Below are 17,467 nucleotides of genomic sequence, written 5' to 3'. Positions count from 1 at the left end.
GACACCAAGACATTAAAGCCTGAATCTAAAATACAATCTTACCATCAGTAAACAGTCGAATTCGACAGTACAGACCTTGTTCAGCCGAATGAAAAAACACTGTGCTTTTAGGAAATAATATAAAACTAAAGTCATAGTGAAATCGAAGTTCTACGTTCGAAGTTCCATGGCCGAAATACTTTGCTGAACAGGTATATCCAGTGATGGTTATATATCTTTTTCACTGACACATTCTTCAGTGTAATACAAAATATCATAGCTGAGCGGTACTTATATTCTACACGTATATTACTTAGTATTCGTTACATAAAAGCATCGAACATATCTAGTCTTGATAGTAAGTGTAATGTAGTGTGTTAAATACTGAGCTACAATTCACGAAATTGCATTGTCTTCTCTACCACCTTATTTTAACTACACTCATGTCAGTTCTTTGGAAAGTAATAGGCTTCACTGACATTTCCGATGCCATCGTTATATAATCGCTTATTGATTTTAGTGAAATGCATTTCATTCAGTTATTTACGTCGTGCAATTATCCACTTACTCAACTTCTATTGAAGATGTGTAGGATAAGAAACAAACGACCATCTGAATGATTTTAGTTTAAGAAACGCTCTTCAGAACCCGATATATAATAAAAAATGAACAGCTGTATCAGGTTGTATCGCGGCACCCCACTGCGTTGCCATTTTTGAATGCGGTTTAAGAAAAATTTGGTTGATACGGATAACAAACAACCGTACTAGGAAATTAAATTTATTTGTGTGTTAGATTAGTCAGACTAATCAGATCCATCTTCCTACAGACCGCTGATACAATTCTCTTGATCTGATAAATACAATATAGAGCACAAAGCGGATCAAAAAGATTTTAGGTTTGCTTGTTAAAGTTCACAATTTGTTTACTTGTTCACTTCATAGCAACTTTTTTTGCTATTTCTAGTTTCGCAAGTACATACATTTTGAATATGAACAATCGACATTCGTTGGTGGGGCAGTATATATATATATATATATATATATATCGCATTCAAATTAGGAAAAACTGCAGTGCGCTCCTTATCGAATCAAGCATGAGTTAACCCACTTTTTTAAAAATTAACAGCCAGTTATTTTTAAAACAAGTTCAGCACGGTTAGTAAGACTACATTGTTTTTGAAATTCGAGTGAAATCAAGCCATTATATAATCATTCTGCACTGAGCAAACCCCAACCAGTATTAAAAACTTTTTTTGAAATCGACAGCCGATATCATTATCAGTTTCCATGCAGCGTTTGAAAAGAAAAAAAAAATCCGTAAGGCGATTCGGAAAATATTTAATGGGATTTAGATTCAAAAGCTTCGGAAACTGATTAGAGTAGCTTAGAAGGCTATTTTTGATACACCTAGATTTTTTCTGTCGTATAAAAATTAATGTCCGTTTTAGAACATCAGTTGTCAATTGCGCCACCAAGATGAAGTCCAATGGTTTGTCCTTTTGATACTTTTCGCGCCTTTTGGACTTTGACCTTTTGAGTCTTTGCATTTTTAGGTCATTTGGCATACTATCAGCACGATTTTTTTTTAAAATTTTCATATCTAGGTAGTCTGCACTTACCAATATCGCTTGACACTTGATATTATCAAAAAGTCATTTATGGATTGAAAATTAGTGGTTAGTGGTTTAGGCCTTGAAAGTGTAATCGCGGTGGATAGTGGTTATATTGAATAGGTATACTCGTCATATATGACACTATAATTTGGAAGGTTTTGTTACAATATTGTTTAAGAACGACACATAAAAATATTAATTTATATGCCACCTTGTATATATTATGTTATCGAAAAAGCTTTGACCGCTTTTACGTTAAAATTGAAACCAACATTTCTTATATTTCAAGAAAATCTTACTGAACCAAATATGCGCCATTTTGATCAGTGACATGTTATTTTTCTGATAACACTACAAACTATCGAAATTTTGTCGTTCCTAGTGAAAAACTGTGACAAGTGAGTTTCGTACCCTTCTATTGAAACTAAAAAAACATCTTTAAAGGAGTTCTGGAGAGATCGACACAGATGATAGTCTGATAGTACAGGATCCGGACTATTAAGGTGGATGCATTAAAATTTCCCATCCAAGCACTTTCAGTTTTTGCCGTGTAATCAAAACTGTATAACTTAGCTTTCTCGTGGTGGAAGACAACTTTTTTTTTACCCACTTGTTCTGGTCTGTTCTTTTTATTGGCTTGTTGTTAGTTATTAACAGGCCTGAAGCAATCGTTTCGCCAAGCGGCAGCAGTTTATAATGCACGATTTATTTTTAAAACTACCAGATATATAGCGTGACTTTCTTTGGCGTCAGCTTGGATTTTGTCACAGATTGTGGAACGTATTTTTTTATTTGCACGTTCGTGTTGTATCGATCTATTTTTCATCACCCGTGATCAACCGCTTTAGAAATGACTCAATTTCGTTGCGTTTCTATAAAGCTTCGCAGATAGAAATGCGATCGAGTAAATCAAGAAGAACATCTATCGCATCGAAATCTCCAGAACGAGAGCGATGGAGTCATCTTTCGGCCGATAACCTGTCTTTATCATAAACATCACATTTTGTTATAGGCTTAGGCAGTATCTGTGCCTTTACTGTAATAAGATTGTAAAACAGTCGATTTTTGCACAGATTTTACTCATCTTCAAGACGCTATATTAAATCTGAATAAAGGCATTTAAACGATGGTTTACTACTACTAAATCTTAGCTTTTAAATAACACCGACCCGACGCGACTCGTATTACCTGAAATATGTCACTTTAGAGACATCTAGTTAAAAAAAAAACGGTCATTTTTTTTTCGACAACCTAATATGTATACGGTAATACATATGTATGTATATGGTACAGAGTAAAAAATTGCAATGGATCATTTCTTGTTGGTGCTAGGAATACCTAAGCGCTGCATGAAGGATGACGTAACCAAGACCACGTCATATATTAATTCCTGCAATGATCGTGATGATGATAATGAAATCAGAAATTAGTGATGCACAAAAACAGATTTTTAACTTTACGCTCTTAGCTTTCTTTTTCTAAGAGCTAAAAAATAGGTAGAGTTATACAACGCAAGACAACGAAAGGACTCTGACAAAGCAGGTTGTCATTTTTGAACTGCCTTACGCTGAACACTTACTTTCCTTTTGTGTCTCGTATCGATTAACTCCGCTAATTCCAGATGGCTACTATCTTACATTGATAGTATGTGACAAAATTATCGTAAGGAAAATTATTACGAGTTTAGTTCTCCATGCACCCCAATCAAAGCTGTCATTTTCAGTAACGTTTTTACACTCAATCCGCGGTATTCGATTGTGGTTCATCACGTCTTGGTTATATAAGTTCGACATAGTTTGCTGGAAAAAGACCGAATGTTCCATCGGGTGCAACACCCTGCCACCACCCCTCGTCAATTTGATCAATATTTGTGATTATGTCATTAGGGTCAAACGATATTTCCGTGTCGTCTGCTGCCTCGTAATCGAACAAGGCCCTTGCACATTGGCCTGAAAGTACACCACATACATTATACATACAGAAAAAAACGGGATTGTTTTGAAATGGAAACCACTGGAGAGTCGAAAAATTAATAAACAATCAATAATTTTTTGTTACGACTTATGGTAATGATGTCGTAAGTTGTACCGAGTAACACACTAGACAACTATCGACCGATATAGCCCGAACGTTTGACGAAACATTAGACGGTATTAAATATCTGTTAACAATAAACTTTTCAACCGGCGTGGAGCTCCTAAAAAATATTAGGCACTAATAGATTAATTATGATGAATGTACCTTTATCAATTGGAACATTTGATTGACCGGGATTGTCGGGGTGCGCTGAGTCGGTTTTAGATGTGTATGGAGGATCCGCCGAAATTGTGTTCTGTGAAGTTAGCGATTCCGGTGGAGCCTTCAGAAGTCCCTGTTCTAACATCGCGTCAACCAGGGGATCCGGAATCTTTGAAGGTGGCTCTTCCAAAGGTTCTTCTGTTCAGAATAGACAGATACAAAGACAATGCGGTTGAAAATGAAATTCGGAAGCACGCGTCCATAATGAATGGGGTTTAAGGGCATCTTCACAATAGCTTTATAATAACGATTTGCAACTGGAGGTATCCAATATATTTAAATTAGTATTTGTGTATTAACAAGACACTTCGTACTGGAATGCAACATGAACAATATAATGTAGCTTTTTTTACAGCGTGAGAGTAGGCTCACAATGTTATTAAAAGCTTGTTTGAGATGGAGAAATATATAATTATAAGATAATTATATATAGCAAAATATTTAGGCAAAACACTATTATATATATATATACTTTTCCTTCTGACACCTTTTTTGAGAGTCATGCATCAAGAGATGCTCTTTCATGATAGGCTTCCTGTACCTTGTACCTAATCAGAAATAAATGTTGGCTAATAAAATAAGTAATGTAAGTTGCCGTACCTTCCCAATCTTGCTCTTCGTAGTTTCCACCCGTGTCAACAGATTCCCGTCGTTCTTCTTTGAGAAGGTTCTTTGTATACGAAAACTCTTGAGTTCCAGTTTGCTGCGGTGGTTGATGGCCTACAGCAGACGATTTTAAGTCTCGTTCTTGAGACATTTGAGGAGTGGCTGAAGTGTTCTCAACGATCGTTGCTGGACCTTTGTCTATAATGATAGGTGTCTTCTCTATAGGTTTACTTTCGAACTTCGGAACGACAATTTTTCCAGGGGTTCCTGTTCCAGTTACAGTTCTTACATTTCCACTTGGCACGACATCAGGCAATATAGAGTTTTCCGAATCCTTACGGTTTTCAAATAAGGCTCTCGTTTGCCGAACACCTAAAACACCAATGACAAACCTTATAGGGAATAACTTCACCATCGCATGTTGGTTTGGTCTTTCAAAAGTAAGTTTCGGTAGTGATACATTAACATCTAATTTTGACTATTAGATTTTCCAGCATCAGTATCTAGAGCCACGGACTGTTTTTTGCAAGCGGAGAGTAACAATCTTTACAAAAAGAGAATAGGACATTCATTGATTTGCAAAACATTATACAATCGGGCTCATTAATTGTAATCTCATTCATTACAAAGAGAAGCGACATGTAAAACATTTCTTCTTAAAACTTCGATTTTCAAACTATATTATACGTACATCAAATTCTTTACCGATACAGAACGGTTAGTGTATATTTGGCTATGGCAAACAATGTAGTGCCATACTCACTCAGCCAAGTACTTACTGCATTTTTTATCGAATTTTTGGACTGGCTCAGAATCCACAGCCGCTGCTCCTCCTCTTTTCCCCATCTCCTGTATTTGCTTCTCCCACATTGAGATATCGAGCTTTTTAACAGGAGCCACGGGCTTACGCTTAACCGTAACATTTGTGCTCGCTGTTTTTGAGTCATCGCGATATTTTTGTTCACGGGCCTTCGCCGCTTCAACCTGGCGGATGCAGCAATCATAATTTTTTTATCAATTATATTCGTTATTATTGAGCACCATAATATTCACGTATCGCATGCAATTACTGTGCTAGGTGCAATCGTTTTTACACATAACCCATTTTAATATTAAATTCAAGAAAAGCTTAATGACTAACTTCTCGCTGAAGCTGCTCATCCTTTTCTCTGCGTTGCCTCTCCGTGAGAGCTTTTCTTTCCTCTCGGGCGCTCCGCTTCTCGTCCTCCTGCTGCTGATGCCAAAATCTGACGAAAATTAAAAACAACAGCCGCACAAACATAGGAATAACCGATCACGCAACGATGGAATGGCAGAAAATCATACTGGGCTGCTTTATTATAATGTCCATTACCGCAACAGGATTGGGCCACACCTGCAAGCGTGATGAATCCTGTGCTTGACGAAAACACATTTAAGAAACAGTCTGGTACTTTTCACTAAGGGTAGCGTTCTTCACCTCTGTAGACTCGAGCGAAAACCTTAGCTCTAAAAGAGCGCAATAAATACCGCGAAATATCAATCGTCAATATTAACACCACAATACACATTTTTTTTATTAACAACTTTTGAATACAAAATATTTATCCTAAAATCTGCTGAGCTCTTAAAAGCACAACACCTGCATGTGTTTCGCGTACAATTTTATGGTTGGACGATTTATTTTCGGTCCAAACATAGCTGTCAATTTCAGGACAATGGAGCACTTACACAAAAGGAGCTTACTTATCACTTAATGTAAACTGCAAAATCAGGCTGCCTTAACCTTCATCTTAGTTAATTTTACCTCACTGCTTAAAAAATCATTTATTTAGGCTTAACTACCATTTCTCTACAACGCCTTTTACAGATGTCCTGAATGTGGCTCATTGCTCATATAGGAAAAGTCCCTATAAAAAAGATGCAAAGTTTTTTTTTTTATATATTCAAGACAACGTTTGATGGCTGTCAGCTCGTCGAACTGGTAAGTTAAAACAGCACTATTAAGCTGCCTTTGAATTCGATTAACAATGATAATTATAAAAACATAAATCTCAAATTTCATTTCTCATTTTCAGCAAGAAAAATTCTAGATAGAAATGACTATATCTTACTTTTCGCGTTCGCTTATCGAGACGACATCTTTATCGGGCTGGATGCGTTGGTAGGCGCTCGATACAGCATGAGGCGGGGCGTCCACGTTATTTCCATGGCTTACCCTTTCTGCAATCGAGGCAACCAATCAAGTATACATTATCGAACCCATGATTTGCAAAAGTATGTGTAAGTGAACAACAATTTCTAAATTTGGTCGATTAAAAAATTTCATGTTAAAGCCAATAAGATAGATTGGATACGCACTGCTTAAAGAAGAACAAATAGAGAGAGAATTCTGAATTTGTTAGGTGAGTCTATATTTCTACACACTGGTATGCCTCCAGAGCAAAAATGTCAACTACGGGAAACCGAAAAGGAAATGTTTCATCAAGCAAGGAAAGCCTAAAGCCCAAAAGAGCGGAAAACTGTTATTCTTCTCAGATACAAGGGTTAGGAAGCTTCATAATCACCTACGCTATAGGCTGCTATAATAATGGTGCGCCGTTTCCTTGGCACCCCTCGTGCCATATGAGCAGATGATCAAAGAATTGAATGAAGAGCCAATAAGCATCTTGAAGACGCTTTCAGCATATGCGTTCATTTAGGCTTAGAAGCAAAAGGCACACAGCATTTACCAATTAAACGTCAGGCTCAAGACAAATTAAAACTGACTATCTGTTCTTCCCCAATGCTGCATTCAGAGTGCAGAGTGAACCTGAAAGAGCTCTCGGGCCAAGATGGCCTTAAATTCTTGGAATTTACATACAATTTACGCTGATAATTACGACGGTGAGACTGCGCAACAAGCGGCCGCAACGATTACTCAACACATGTTGGGTTTTTTGGGTCCAAAGCATAAGTCATGGCAACACTCCTGAGGGCTATAGGAGGAGAGAAATAACAATAGCAACGGCAAACTAAGATAGGTGATAGCACACGATAGGTGCTCCAGGATGAGTCGCGGCATGTGAACTAAGGCTCTAGCAATGGTGTGCCCGCGAAGATCTTACATTAGATGCATCGCAGTAGGAATCAAAATTTTCACAGCAGCTGGGAATCAAAGAAAGGACAGAAGGGACTTGCCCGCCGTTATTAGTAGGACACACAGAATGAATATCCAGTACTTTGAACTGACAAGCTTTATTAATTTATAGTCTAAACTGTCGAAACCGTGTCGCAGGACCGACAAAGCAACGAGGAAAGAGACTGTGGGTAAAAAGATTACGACAAACGGCATCGCGATCGCAGCAGCAAAAAATAATGTACAGGAAGACTGCGAAGATGTCTGAAACCTTCTTCTCTTGCCATAGCCTGCTGTCATAAAAGCCGTGTCCTAGTTCTCACGGGAGATTGAAACAACATGTCTTGAATGAAGTAAATTCTACAAAATGCACACCTCTGCGTAGAGTATTACTGGGCCAGGTCATCCCACCTTTTCAGATAGAAACTGAGGCAGTATAATGACGACCCAGTTATGCTCACAGCCTTTCATCTAAACATTATTATTTTTTATTTTCGCTTTCAACTTGTAGAGGATACATCATCAATGATAAGCAAAATTTACAGACGCTTGCACTTGCTAGATTGATGAATTCCTACCATAAGTCCTACCAGTAAGCAAAATTGAATTTCTAGACGAACAATGTTAAGTCGTATCGGTTACCACACTTTCTAAAACATTTTGACGGCTGCCGGCTTTCTTTGCTTTCAGCGAAGCTCTTTTCAATTCTAGTCAGTCTCGATGGTTTTGGAGACATGTTCTGCTACGGCAACAAAAAAGCTGCTGCTATAAGCTTTTGCCTCACTTTTCAAACTGCTTTTCGCAGTGTTCTTAACTCATGGCACCCAATCCAGGGAAACAGCACGGCTCCTGGCCACAGCCTTCCACCTATTAAAGTAGCTCAGTTCTGCTGGAACGCATCCAGCGTATCCTTCCTTATTAGTAGTAGCAGTCCTCGTGAAAACCTATTTGCAGTGTTGGTTCATTGTCAATCTGCGTTTGATATGGCATCCAGAAATGCTGCATTTTCTAAGCTGGTCCAAAACGTTTTGTACGTACTTAGAGGCAATGTCCACGTAAATGAAGCAATGAAATTTCGCCGCAGGGATGCCCTAGTCGCAACAGATTTTTACGAAATATTATATATAAAAATTTACATCAATTTTTCACATATATATTTACATATAAAATTACAGTATACAAAACATATAACTTGTATAATGGCAATTAAGTAACGCTGCGGATGTAAATGTGTATACATATCGTTTTATATGCATTGTTTACCGAGTAAATTATATTTTTACGCAAAGAAAATAATTTTGTATGATCTATAGACTCACGAATTGAGGCAGAAGCGAAACACTTTTCAAGCTTCTCAAGTATGACCTCGGGCTCAATTTCTTCATCTGAGCGGGCGTTCAAGATAAGCTGAAGGCCTTTGAAGAAACGTTCGACGTCTGGGAGATGATTAGCGCAGCAGCCCTTCCGAACGACCGGAGCTCCTTCGCCCTACAGTAAATTACAGAACAAGGCATCCAAATTGCTATCTTCCGTAACAAACATTAACCTTTCAGATTAAATATAATCGACATAATAGACGGCTTTTGCACTTGAGTTTACATTATATTTGATTCGTATAAGAAAAGTAAAGAATTTTTTTAAACAACTTTTATTTATTCATCTCTGCTAGTAGTATTCAAAAACTTCGTAAATACAGGTCTCTAACAACTCAGTTGTTAAGCATTATATAGGTGGAAAAATATATCATGTGCGCAAATGAATTTTTTGAGGTGGATATTTTGTAATATAGCCAACATTCGTAGCGAAGTTTAGAATATTATTTTAGAAAAATATTAGGTTTAATGTATTTTGTTGATCATCTAATGGATTGTATATGATATCAGGAAACGAACCTAGCAGAGCACATTACGTGTCCAGCGTGATAGACAAAGTTTTGTATATCGGCTTTTTTTTAGGCATAATATAATATTTAGGTAAACGACTTCTTCAAATAATTACATGATGACCTCAAAGATTTATCGTGAATTAGGCATCATGTATTTCCTTTACTTAGTGTACAGGCTTCCGCAATACAAGCGTAAATCTCAATCAATGTAAGTGTCTTAATTAATGGAAAATTAAAGTGCCTTAAATAAAAAGCACTTAAATTTCGATTCTATCTTCTTAATACCTTTTGGATTCCGTTCGAGACTCCAACGCTTACCTGCCAGTTGATGAGAATATTCTTTTTGATACCAGAAGGTGGAATTGTGACACGGCAAAAGGCATACATTATCGCTGACTCCAAAAATTCTTTCTGAAGCTCTTCCAGTCCGCCCGCTATCGAATAAAAATTAAACAGCAATGATAATAAAATTTATTATATTTATTGTTGTTGCTATTATTGGATAATGTTTATTAAGGTACATAAAAAAAAATTAGTTGTCGTAAGCGCCTTTTTTGCATCTAGATAGATAAAGCCTACAAATATTCGCAAAAACGCACAATCCCATTTGATATAACTGGTGGCCCCAAGAAAATGTATACACTGTTTAACGAACGACAACTTTCTGAGTAATCTTTCTTTCCAGGGTTTAACCGATTGGAAACAATGACTGGACCGAGATTAACTACTGAATGAAGAAATTTTATTTTAAAATAATAATATCGAGGAGAGCTTCAGGTAGACCTACCTACTCTAAGTTTAAAACGGATAGAACCGTTTAAGATATTTATAGACAACATTCTGTAGACCACAGACATCTACCAGCTTCACAAGCTAGAAAAGTGTTGGAAAATTATAGCAAAACATCCCAAAAATATATAAGACAGTTGGTTCGTGAGCAGTAAGTAAAGTGTCTATCGTATTGTAAGATGCTGTAAATGAAAAAGTTTCATTGAACAGAGATGATTCATACCAAAAAAATTTTGCGAATGTTTTTTGGAAAAATGTAAATTAGATGCTCAGGTTTTGAAAAAATTGTCTAAAGCAGTGAAGCTTGATTAAAATTGAATGGCACAATTATTCGACAAAATTGCACTTATAATGCAATTTTAAATCTACGTGGTATGCAGGAACACTATGTAAATTTACCTGGAGTTACGGTGTGAAGCGGCATTTTGAAGCGTAGGATAAATTAGACCTTTTTTTTTTTATACTACAGCGGCCGATGCCAGTTATTTGACCTTTCCGTAGAAATCTGTCCCACCACATACTCGAAAAAGTTCTGGTGAAAATGGTGAATTTTATTTTCAACAGGATGGCACACCTACACATAGTCATCGTAATTTAAGACCATGTTCTGAATTTTATAAACAGATGAGTTGGACGAAAACGTCCCATTGAACACTCTATGCGTTCCGCAGACCTGACGCCTATATACTTTTTGTGATAATACCTTAAGCAGAAAAACAACAACACTGAGAGATTTGAAGGCCGCAATTGAGAGGAAATGCACCATGGACACTACAGAAAATGTTTGCTGGGTCAATAGCCCACTGTTACCAGCAGTTTATTGACCACAGCGATAAAAATTGTGAACATTTGCAGTAAGAGAAAAAACTGTATATTTTATGTAGATTAATTTGGTGTTTAAATGTTAATTATATACAAATAGGAACTGAAGCTATAATCATTCGAGCCATGCATACATTTTATGGGAACCCTGTATATACATTCGACACTGTTAAGAGCAAGAAACTTTTAACTTGACATTAAGAGCCATAGGGTATGATATACAGATGCTTTCCATGAAATCCAGCATTATCAAATTTAAAATCAGCACGCTAAAAACCACATCCGCATCCCCTATTCCTTTTTGAGATCTGCATAATTTAAAGACGTATTCGTTGTTATCTATTGAATCATTTCAGGTGATATTTTACCTATGTCTTTTCTTACTATTAACTAATCTGTTTTACAAATCAAAGCTGTAACAAATTGCAAATGGATCTAGCCTTCGATTTTTTCAACGATGCTCCCCTCAGCACTCGGCTTGGCACGAAAATCAGATAACATAAGTAAATAAGTAATGGGTAAAACAAAACTATAGCCGAGTAATGGCGCGAGTTCGCTTCCCCTCTATTTACTCTTGTACTCGCATATGTACGTTGTTTCCATGTAGGCACAATCTATTATACATTATATAGTACTATCAGAAATCTAAGGAATGATCTAAGGAAAAGAATGAACATAACCTACGTGTTTCGAATGATCAAATTAAGGATTTCTCCATCAAAAATCAACTTACAGATTACATTTTTTAACGTGATTATATAGACGGTATCTTGGTATTCTTGCATTGATTCTGTGATACGTTAATATTTAGGAATCCGCCTATCTAATAGTTTGGCAGTCAAAAACACGTTTGTTTACCATTCGCTATTTCCTAATTTGACATCTATCGGGGGCCCCATGTGAAAACTCATCGGAGCGATTGAATAGTCTAAATTTCCCAAGCTAGCTACCTGACGCTTTCTTAGAAAAAAATTTGATATGTGTTAACTGAGATACAGTCACTAATGGACTTACTGTAACATGTACTTTCCTGTAAGTCTTAAATTACGTTTGGTATTGTATGATATATAACATTTTAAATTTCAAAAAATGACGAAAAAAGAAAATTGATTTTTGAAAACAAATATGAAAACGTTGTTTTTGATATTGAAACCATCCATAGCCTTCTTTTTTAAAAAATTTCCCCAATACTAAAACACAGTTTCAGGTTTCGCAGAACAAGGAGACAGATCATAAAGCATTATACTAAACGTACACTTCACATATGGTGAGTTCTCTATTATTACCCTATTGTTTCGCCATATTTTCCAGATTGATTCATGATAATTAGTTTAGTCCCGTTTTGTTCGCATAGACACTAAAATCCCTTGCACTATGCGTTTTGATGTACGGATCAGCCTTTGAACTGATCTGATTACTTAAAATTATCATTTCAAGTAATCAGATTTTACAGTTACAGATATATATATATATATATATATATATATATATATATATATATATATATATATATATATTACAACCGCCTAGAAACAGATCGACAGAGCAAATACATCCAGTCCGCATAAAAACTAGAACATCGACAGCGCTTGGATAAATGACCATGAAAAATTAAATATGTCTGCGTAAAGTGTCAGGATTAACACAAGAATTAACAAAAAAAGTAGCTAGAAAAAAGATCTAATAGTTACCCAAACTTTCTTGGTGACTGGCTTTGATCAAATTCTCAAAATAAGGCAGGCAAGCAAAACTATAACCAAGCGGCGGTCACAGCTATCTCACGCTGGCAACGTTTTCTTCGAGCAAACATACATTCAACAGGTAAACCATTTAAAATGCTACATGCTTATTGTTATAACCGAATTCTAGGTAAAGACACTAAAATATTCGTTTCTAGTCCCTGCTAAAATAATAGGAAATGCGAGTAATTGTTACTTTATTTGAATTGGCATTTTTTACCTTTTGTTCCTTTTGGCATGCTAGAATTCTAAAGGGAAAAGGATCTGTCCAATAAATTGTTGCTAGATTATTAAATACAGGACTATCTATATGTATAGTGTCAACTGATAAACGCTAATGTATCTTGTGTAGTAACCTTTTGAGAAATCTGTACTTCTCACTACACATCCTGTCTAACTGAGACTTCAACTTTAATGTCGTTAAACCGCAATTTCATTCATAGGTCGATTAGCCTTAACATGATGCTTTTGCGTCCCCCTCATAGTGCAATGGTATCGCGTTTAATTAATACCGTTTGGAACGTGAGAGATTCCCTAAATTCGAAACGGGCGTAAACGTGCTAAGTGCTAATTGTCTGAAACAACTGCTTTTAAACTGAAACGACTGATATTATTGAGTGAAAAAGATATGAGCTGTACTCAGTGCAACATCGTCATTTTCTAATGTAGCATTAATAGTTAACTGTTAATACCGAAGTGAACCCAAAGATCACTTAAGGATATTTTTCAGTAAGTAGTATTACTTCTCGGCATTCAGCGGCGCTTTAGTTATACTTACACCCTTTCGACACCAATGTAAGGTTGTAGCTTTGTCCTTCATACCCAAACAGTGCCCTGAAAATACAAAACGAATCGTAAATGGTGTAATAAATCATTGTAGGAATATACTTCACTTTATAGTATACTTTATAGCAAGTCACTGTCTTACATGACTAAAAATAATCCACGCATACTGATAGTTGCACGGATTCTGCTATGATACACCACCTGGAATATATTTTGCATAAACTAGCATATGAACAAACCAGCACTGACACCTTTTTATTAAAGGTTTTATTATAAGTATCAGCTATCAGATAAGCAGAGGTTGCTAGTGAAAAAGTTACCTCTTTATTTTTTTCCAAAACTGAATGGTACCAAAGGAGTCGGTGCTTAGACGTTTACACATTTGTGTCGAAGTTAACTTTAACCTGATACTCTGAGTAAAAAGTCTACGAGGTGCTCTATTTAAAAATGATGAGTATTTGAGACAGAGAGCTATATCTTAACTCGGAGATACTGAAACGATTGGGTACATAGGTAAAATTTACAGTATCTTTATGTTGCGTTCGAAATGAGATCTAAAACAGCCTGTTCTATCTTATGCCGTGCGTTTGTCGTTTTTACACAAGCGCATTTGCCGTTCTTGACTTGAATGAGTTTTTCGTTTTAAAGCTTCGTGGCACCACCATCTAGCTTCCGGATATTGAAACAATGGATAATGGCATATTAACGAACATTCACATCCGCAATACAACAGGTTTGCCTCACACCAACATTGGCCACGGCTCACAATTGAATTCACTAGCTATGTTCACATATTAGTCAACGTATTATGAACGACTGTTGCTATTTGTAAGAAATCATTTATGCGCTTACTTCTATAAAGAAGTGTGGAGACATATCTGTAGAAGCTGCCTCGGCGTTATTTCATTTGACAGTTCAGAAGTCTATATATAACGTTCACATTGTTTTTTTTATGATCAGTGTTAGAATAGGTAATGATAACTCGGATAAACATTTTGCAAGCTCTAATAAGAAAGTCACAACGAGCTTGACTGACCCTTCCTCCTGAAATAAAAAGCGAGATCTTATGGATCCTGGTTGGTATATGCTGAAGGTTACTATTTTCAGCTATTACTACTCGTCAATTTCTATTTTAGAAGACTGTATGTATATATATTAGTTTGTCGCCACTGCATTAGACCGCAGATCAGTGTCGCGCCTTCTACTACGTCTAACTAGTGTTTGTAACGACCATTAGTCACTTAAAAATTTTAAATATATAGATTCATTTAGCTTTAACTTAATCTTTGCATACAGTAAAGTGCAATCATCTCTTGTACTTTCCATGACGAAACAATGAAATTCGGAATGAACCCGGAATTTTAACTCAGCATAGCCCATGGCGCTTCCGGTAACAGAAATCGACTCGTTATAAAGACCCAGTCTTTATTAGTAATTAGTCCCGGTGCACAACTAAGCTTTTCTAATAATTATAAAAAAAATTTGCAACAAGAGCGGTGAGTATAACTAGTCTCATTTATTACCATCTTCCCGAATTAACACCGCGAGTAAGTTGAAAAAACAATACATTTAGATGTAATAAAATGCGTTATATATAAGGATAGTAGACTAATTATTTAATATATTTATTTAAAATTTGGGAGGGTCGTTTTGAATTAGATAATGCGCGTACGGCTTTTCTGAAAGCACCGCACCCCCACAACTACTCTCTGCGCAGGATTTTATTTGCATTATACTATAGCCAGAGGGAGAAAGAGCATACCTAGCTCCCAAGGGCATTTCTTGGCGGCAGGATCAAAAAGAGGCCGTGCGCAAAGTAACGGTTCAGAAACGAAGAAGTCTGGCAGAAGTATATTACCTCACTGATCACCTTCACTGGTACCAAGAGTGTTAAGTCACTTACCAATCGGTGTCCGTTGTCTCGCTAAGCACATCCTCCCAGGCCTCTTTTAAGAGGGTTTGGTGAGCGGAAAGATTAATAGCCGCCATGAGCTCTTTCACAACGAGCGACAGTTGCTGAAACCCACACTTCCGTTTCCGAGAGAAATCATAAAACTTCACGGTCAGCGGTACGCTTCCTAGATCCGTTTGACCACGACCGGCTGCAGCTGTCAATTCGGTGGGGTGTACATAATACAAAACAATGAAAAGGCAGACAACTCTCAACACCCGACCCACACTGCCCTTTACCTTCAATGACAGCACCGACAGCTTTCGTCTGCTACTAAGCAGGTACCTGTATCACTGTCAATCTCTCCGGCTCTTCTGCTGCTAATGCTCCTTCTGCCGGCCAAAATAATAATAATGATAGTAATAATATTAGTGTAAAGGAGAACTGTTTTCCTTACGACGGGCGCATTCGTGCCAATGACAATAACATGATGGCGCACACTACGGACCAAAATCCAAAAATAATTCGGCCGTTGCGGTCCTTTTTCTGAATTACGTCAAGCTTCATATAACAAAATAGTTCCGAACAAACACATATAAATGCATGAAAAAATATTTTATCTTTGCCAGATTTGTAGATCGTTTTTCCTATATTCAAAAGTTTAATGCAAGTATTGCATATCAGCGCTTGCATTGTTTTTCTCTTCATTCAACATTTGAAAAAGTTCTATTTGAAGCTACGTTCGAGCAGCTTAAAAATAGTCAAAATTATAGACTCGCATATACACCAAAAGTTTGCACTATATACAGGCCATAAGAATCAGTTTGGTAATATTTAATGGTGTAACTATCGTATATAACACGTGGATAAAACACGAAAGACACTTCTGATAAAATCAAGTATAATAATGTTAATATTCACCGTCCTCATACTATAAATAAAGTGACAATTCTGAGCAGAATAATTTGTCATTTTTAATGTATCAAATCAAAGCTGGCAAATGGATTTGAAAGATGTCGTATAAGTGTGTTCGTAGCGTCCACTACAAATCTTCTCAGAAGAATCAAGTGAATTTCGTCTAATTTGATCATTTCTGACATATGATCGATAGTGCATTTATAGGTTTTCATTTTGACTCACACATAGATTCATACATCAAACACTCTGAACGGAACATATATAATTGTGAGACAGTGGGAAAGCCATGCTAAACAAGTAGCCATGAATCGTTATCCTTTTCGAATTATGATAATCTAAAAATGGCCAAATAGGTTCTTGCTGTACAGCTAGCAAAATATTTATATGTGTAGAAAAAGTTAATTTCTGATTACAATAGCACATGTGATTATGAGCTCAAGTCTTCCTGAGATGATGCAGTGGTAATGTTTGCCTACTAAATTAGGTACACGTATTGTGGTCTAGGTTCGCCCGGACGTCAACACACTATGTTTCGTTTTGGAAGGGGCCAGCCACCTGAAGCTATGTTTAACAATAATACTGTACGTATAACCTGAGATATTTAATTATTACTTCAAGAAATCATTCGCAAAAATACGCAAGGATGTATTCTAAAAAATCTTTTGTTCTGAGGCAAAAGTATAGCAAAGCAAGTAGCATATTTCTGTCTTATGTTAATAAAATGGCTCAACAACTTCAACCTTTGTTCAAACGTTAGTTTGGAATACCGAAGTTATGATTTACTAAAACGACTGACCTATTCATATTCATTTAATTCCTTAGTATCTCAACAATGTATCTGTATCTGTGTATTATTGATGAAGGGAATTTTCTAAATGAGTCTTTGTTACTCCAATGCTATTGACCCATTACTACATACCGAAAATCACCTTACACTCAAAACTTCAATATAACCTGTATTCATTTTTTTGCCATATATGCATGAAAAGGAATACTCAAGTTTCCCATGTTTATTTGTTTAGGAAGTCTTCAGTAGCTTTTG

At 36.4% G+C, this 17,467-nt stretch overlaps 1 protein-coding gene across 1 annotated transcript; it reads right to left on the bottom strand.

Annotated features, from left to right (window-relative positions):
* Positions 1-743: 743 nt before the first annotated feature.
* Positions 744-15,849, bottom strand: Abp1 (Actin binding protein 1). The gene is made up of 10 exons (XM_022809552.2): positions 15,520-15,849; positions 13,609-13,664; positions 9,799-9,914; positions 8,915-9,083; positions 6,592-6,700; positions 5,640-5,745; positions 5,278-5,482; positions 4,493-4,870; positions 3,836-4,030; positions 744-3,543 (listed from the first exon to the last, which is right to left on the bottom strand). The coding sequence occupies exons 1-10, from the start codon at positions 15,603-15,605 to the stop codon at positions 3,371-3,373; spliced, it is 1,593 nt and encodes a 530-aa protein (XP_022665287.1). The 5' UTR covers positions 15,606-15,849; the 3' UTR covers positions 744-3,370.
* Positions 15,850-17,467: the final 1,618 nt, after the last annotated feature.

Source organism: Varroa destructor, unplaced genomic scaffold (genome assembly GCF_002443255.2).
Source record: "Varroa destructor unplaced genomic scaffold, Vdes_3.0 BEIS01000005.1, whole genome shotgun sequence".
Lineage (NCBI taxonomy): Eukaryota > Metazoa > Arthropoda > Arachnida > Mesostigmata > Varroidae > Varroa > Varroa destructor.
The sequence above is the reverse complement of the archived record's forward strand: the minus strand, read 5'-3'. Positions and strand labels throughout refer to the sequence as shown.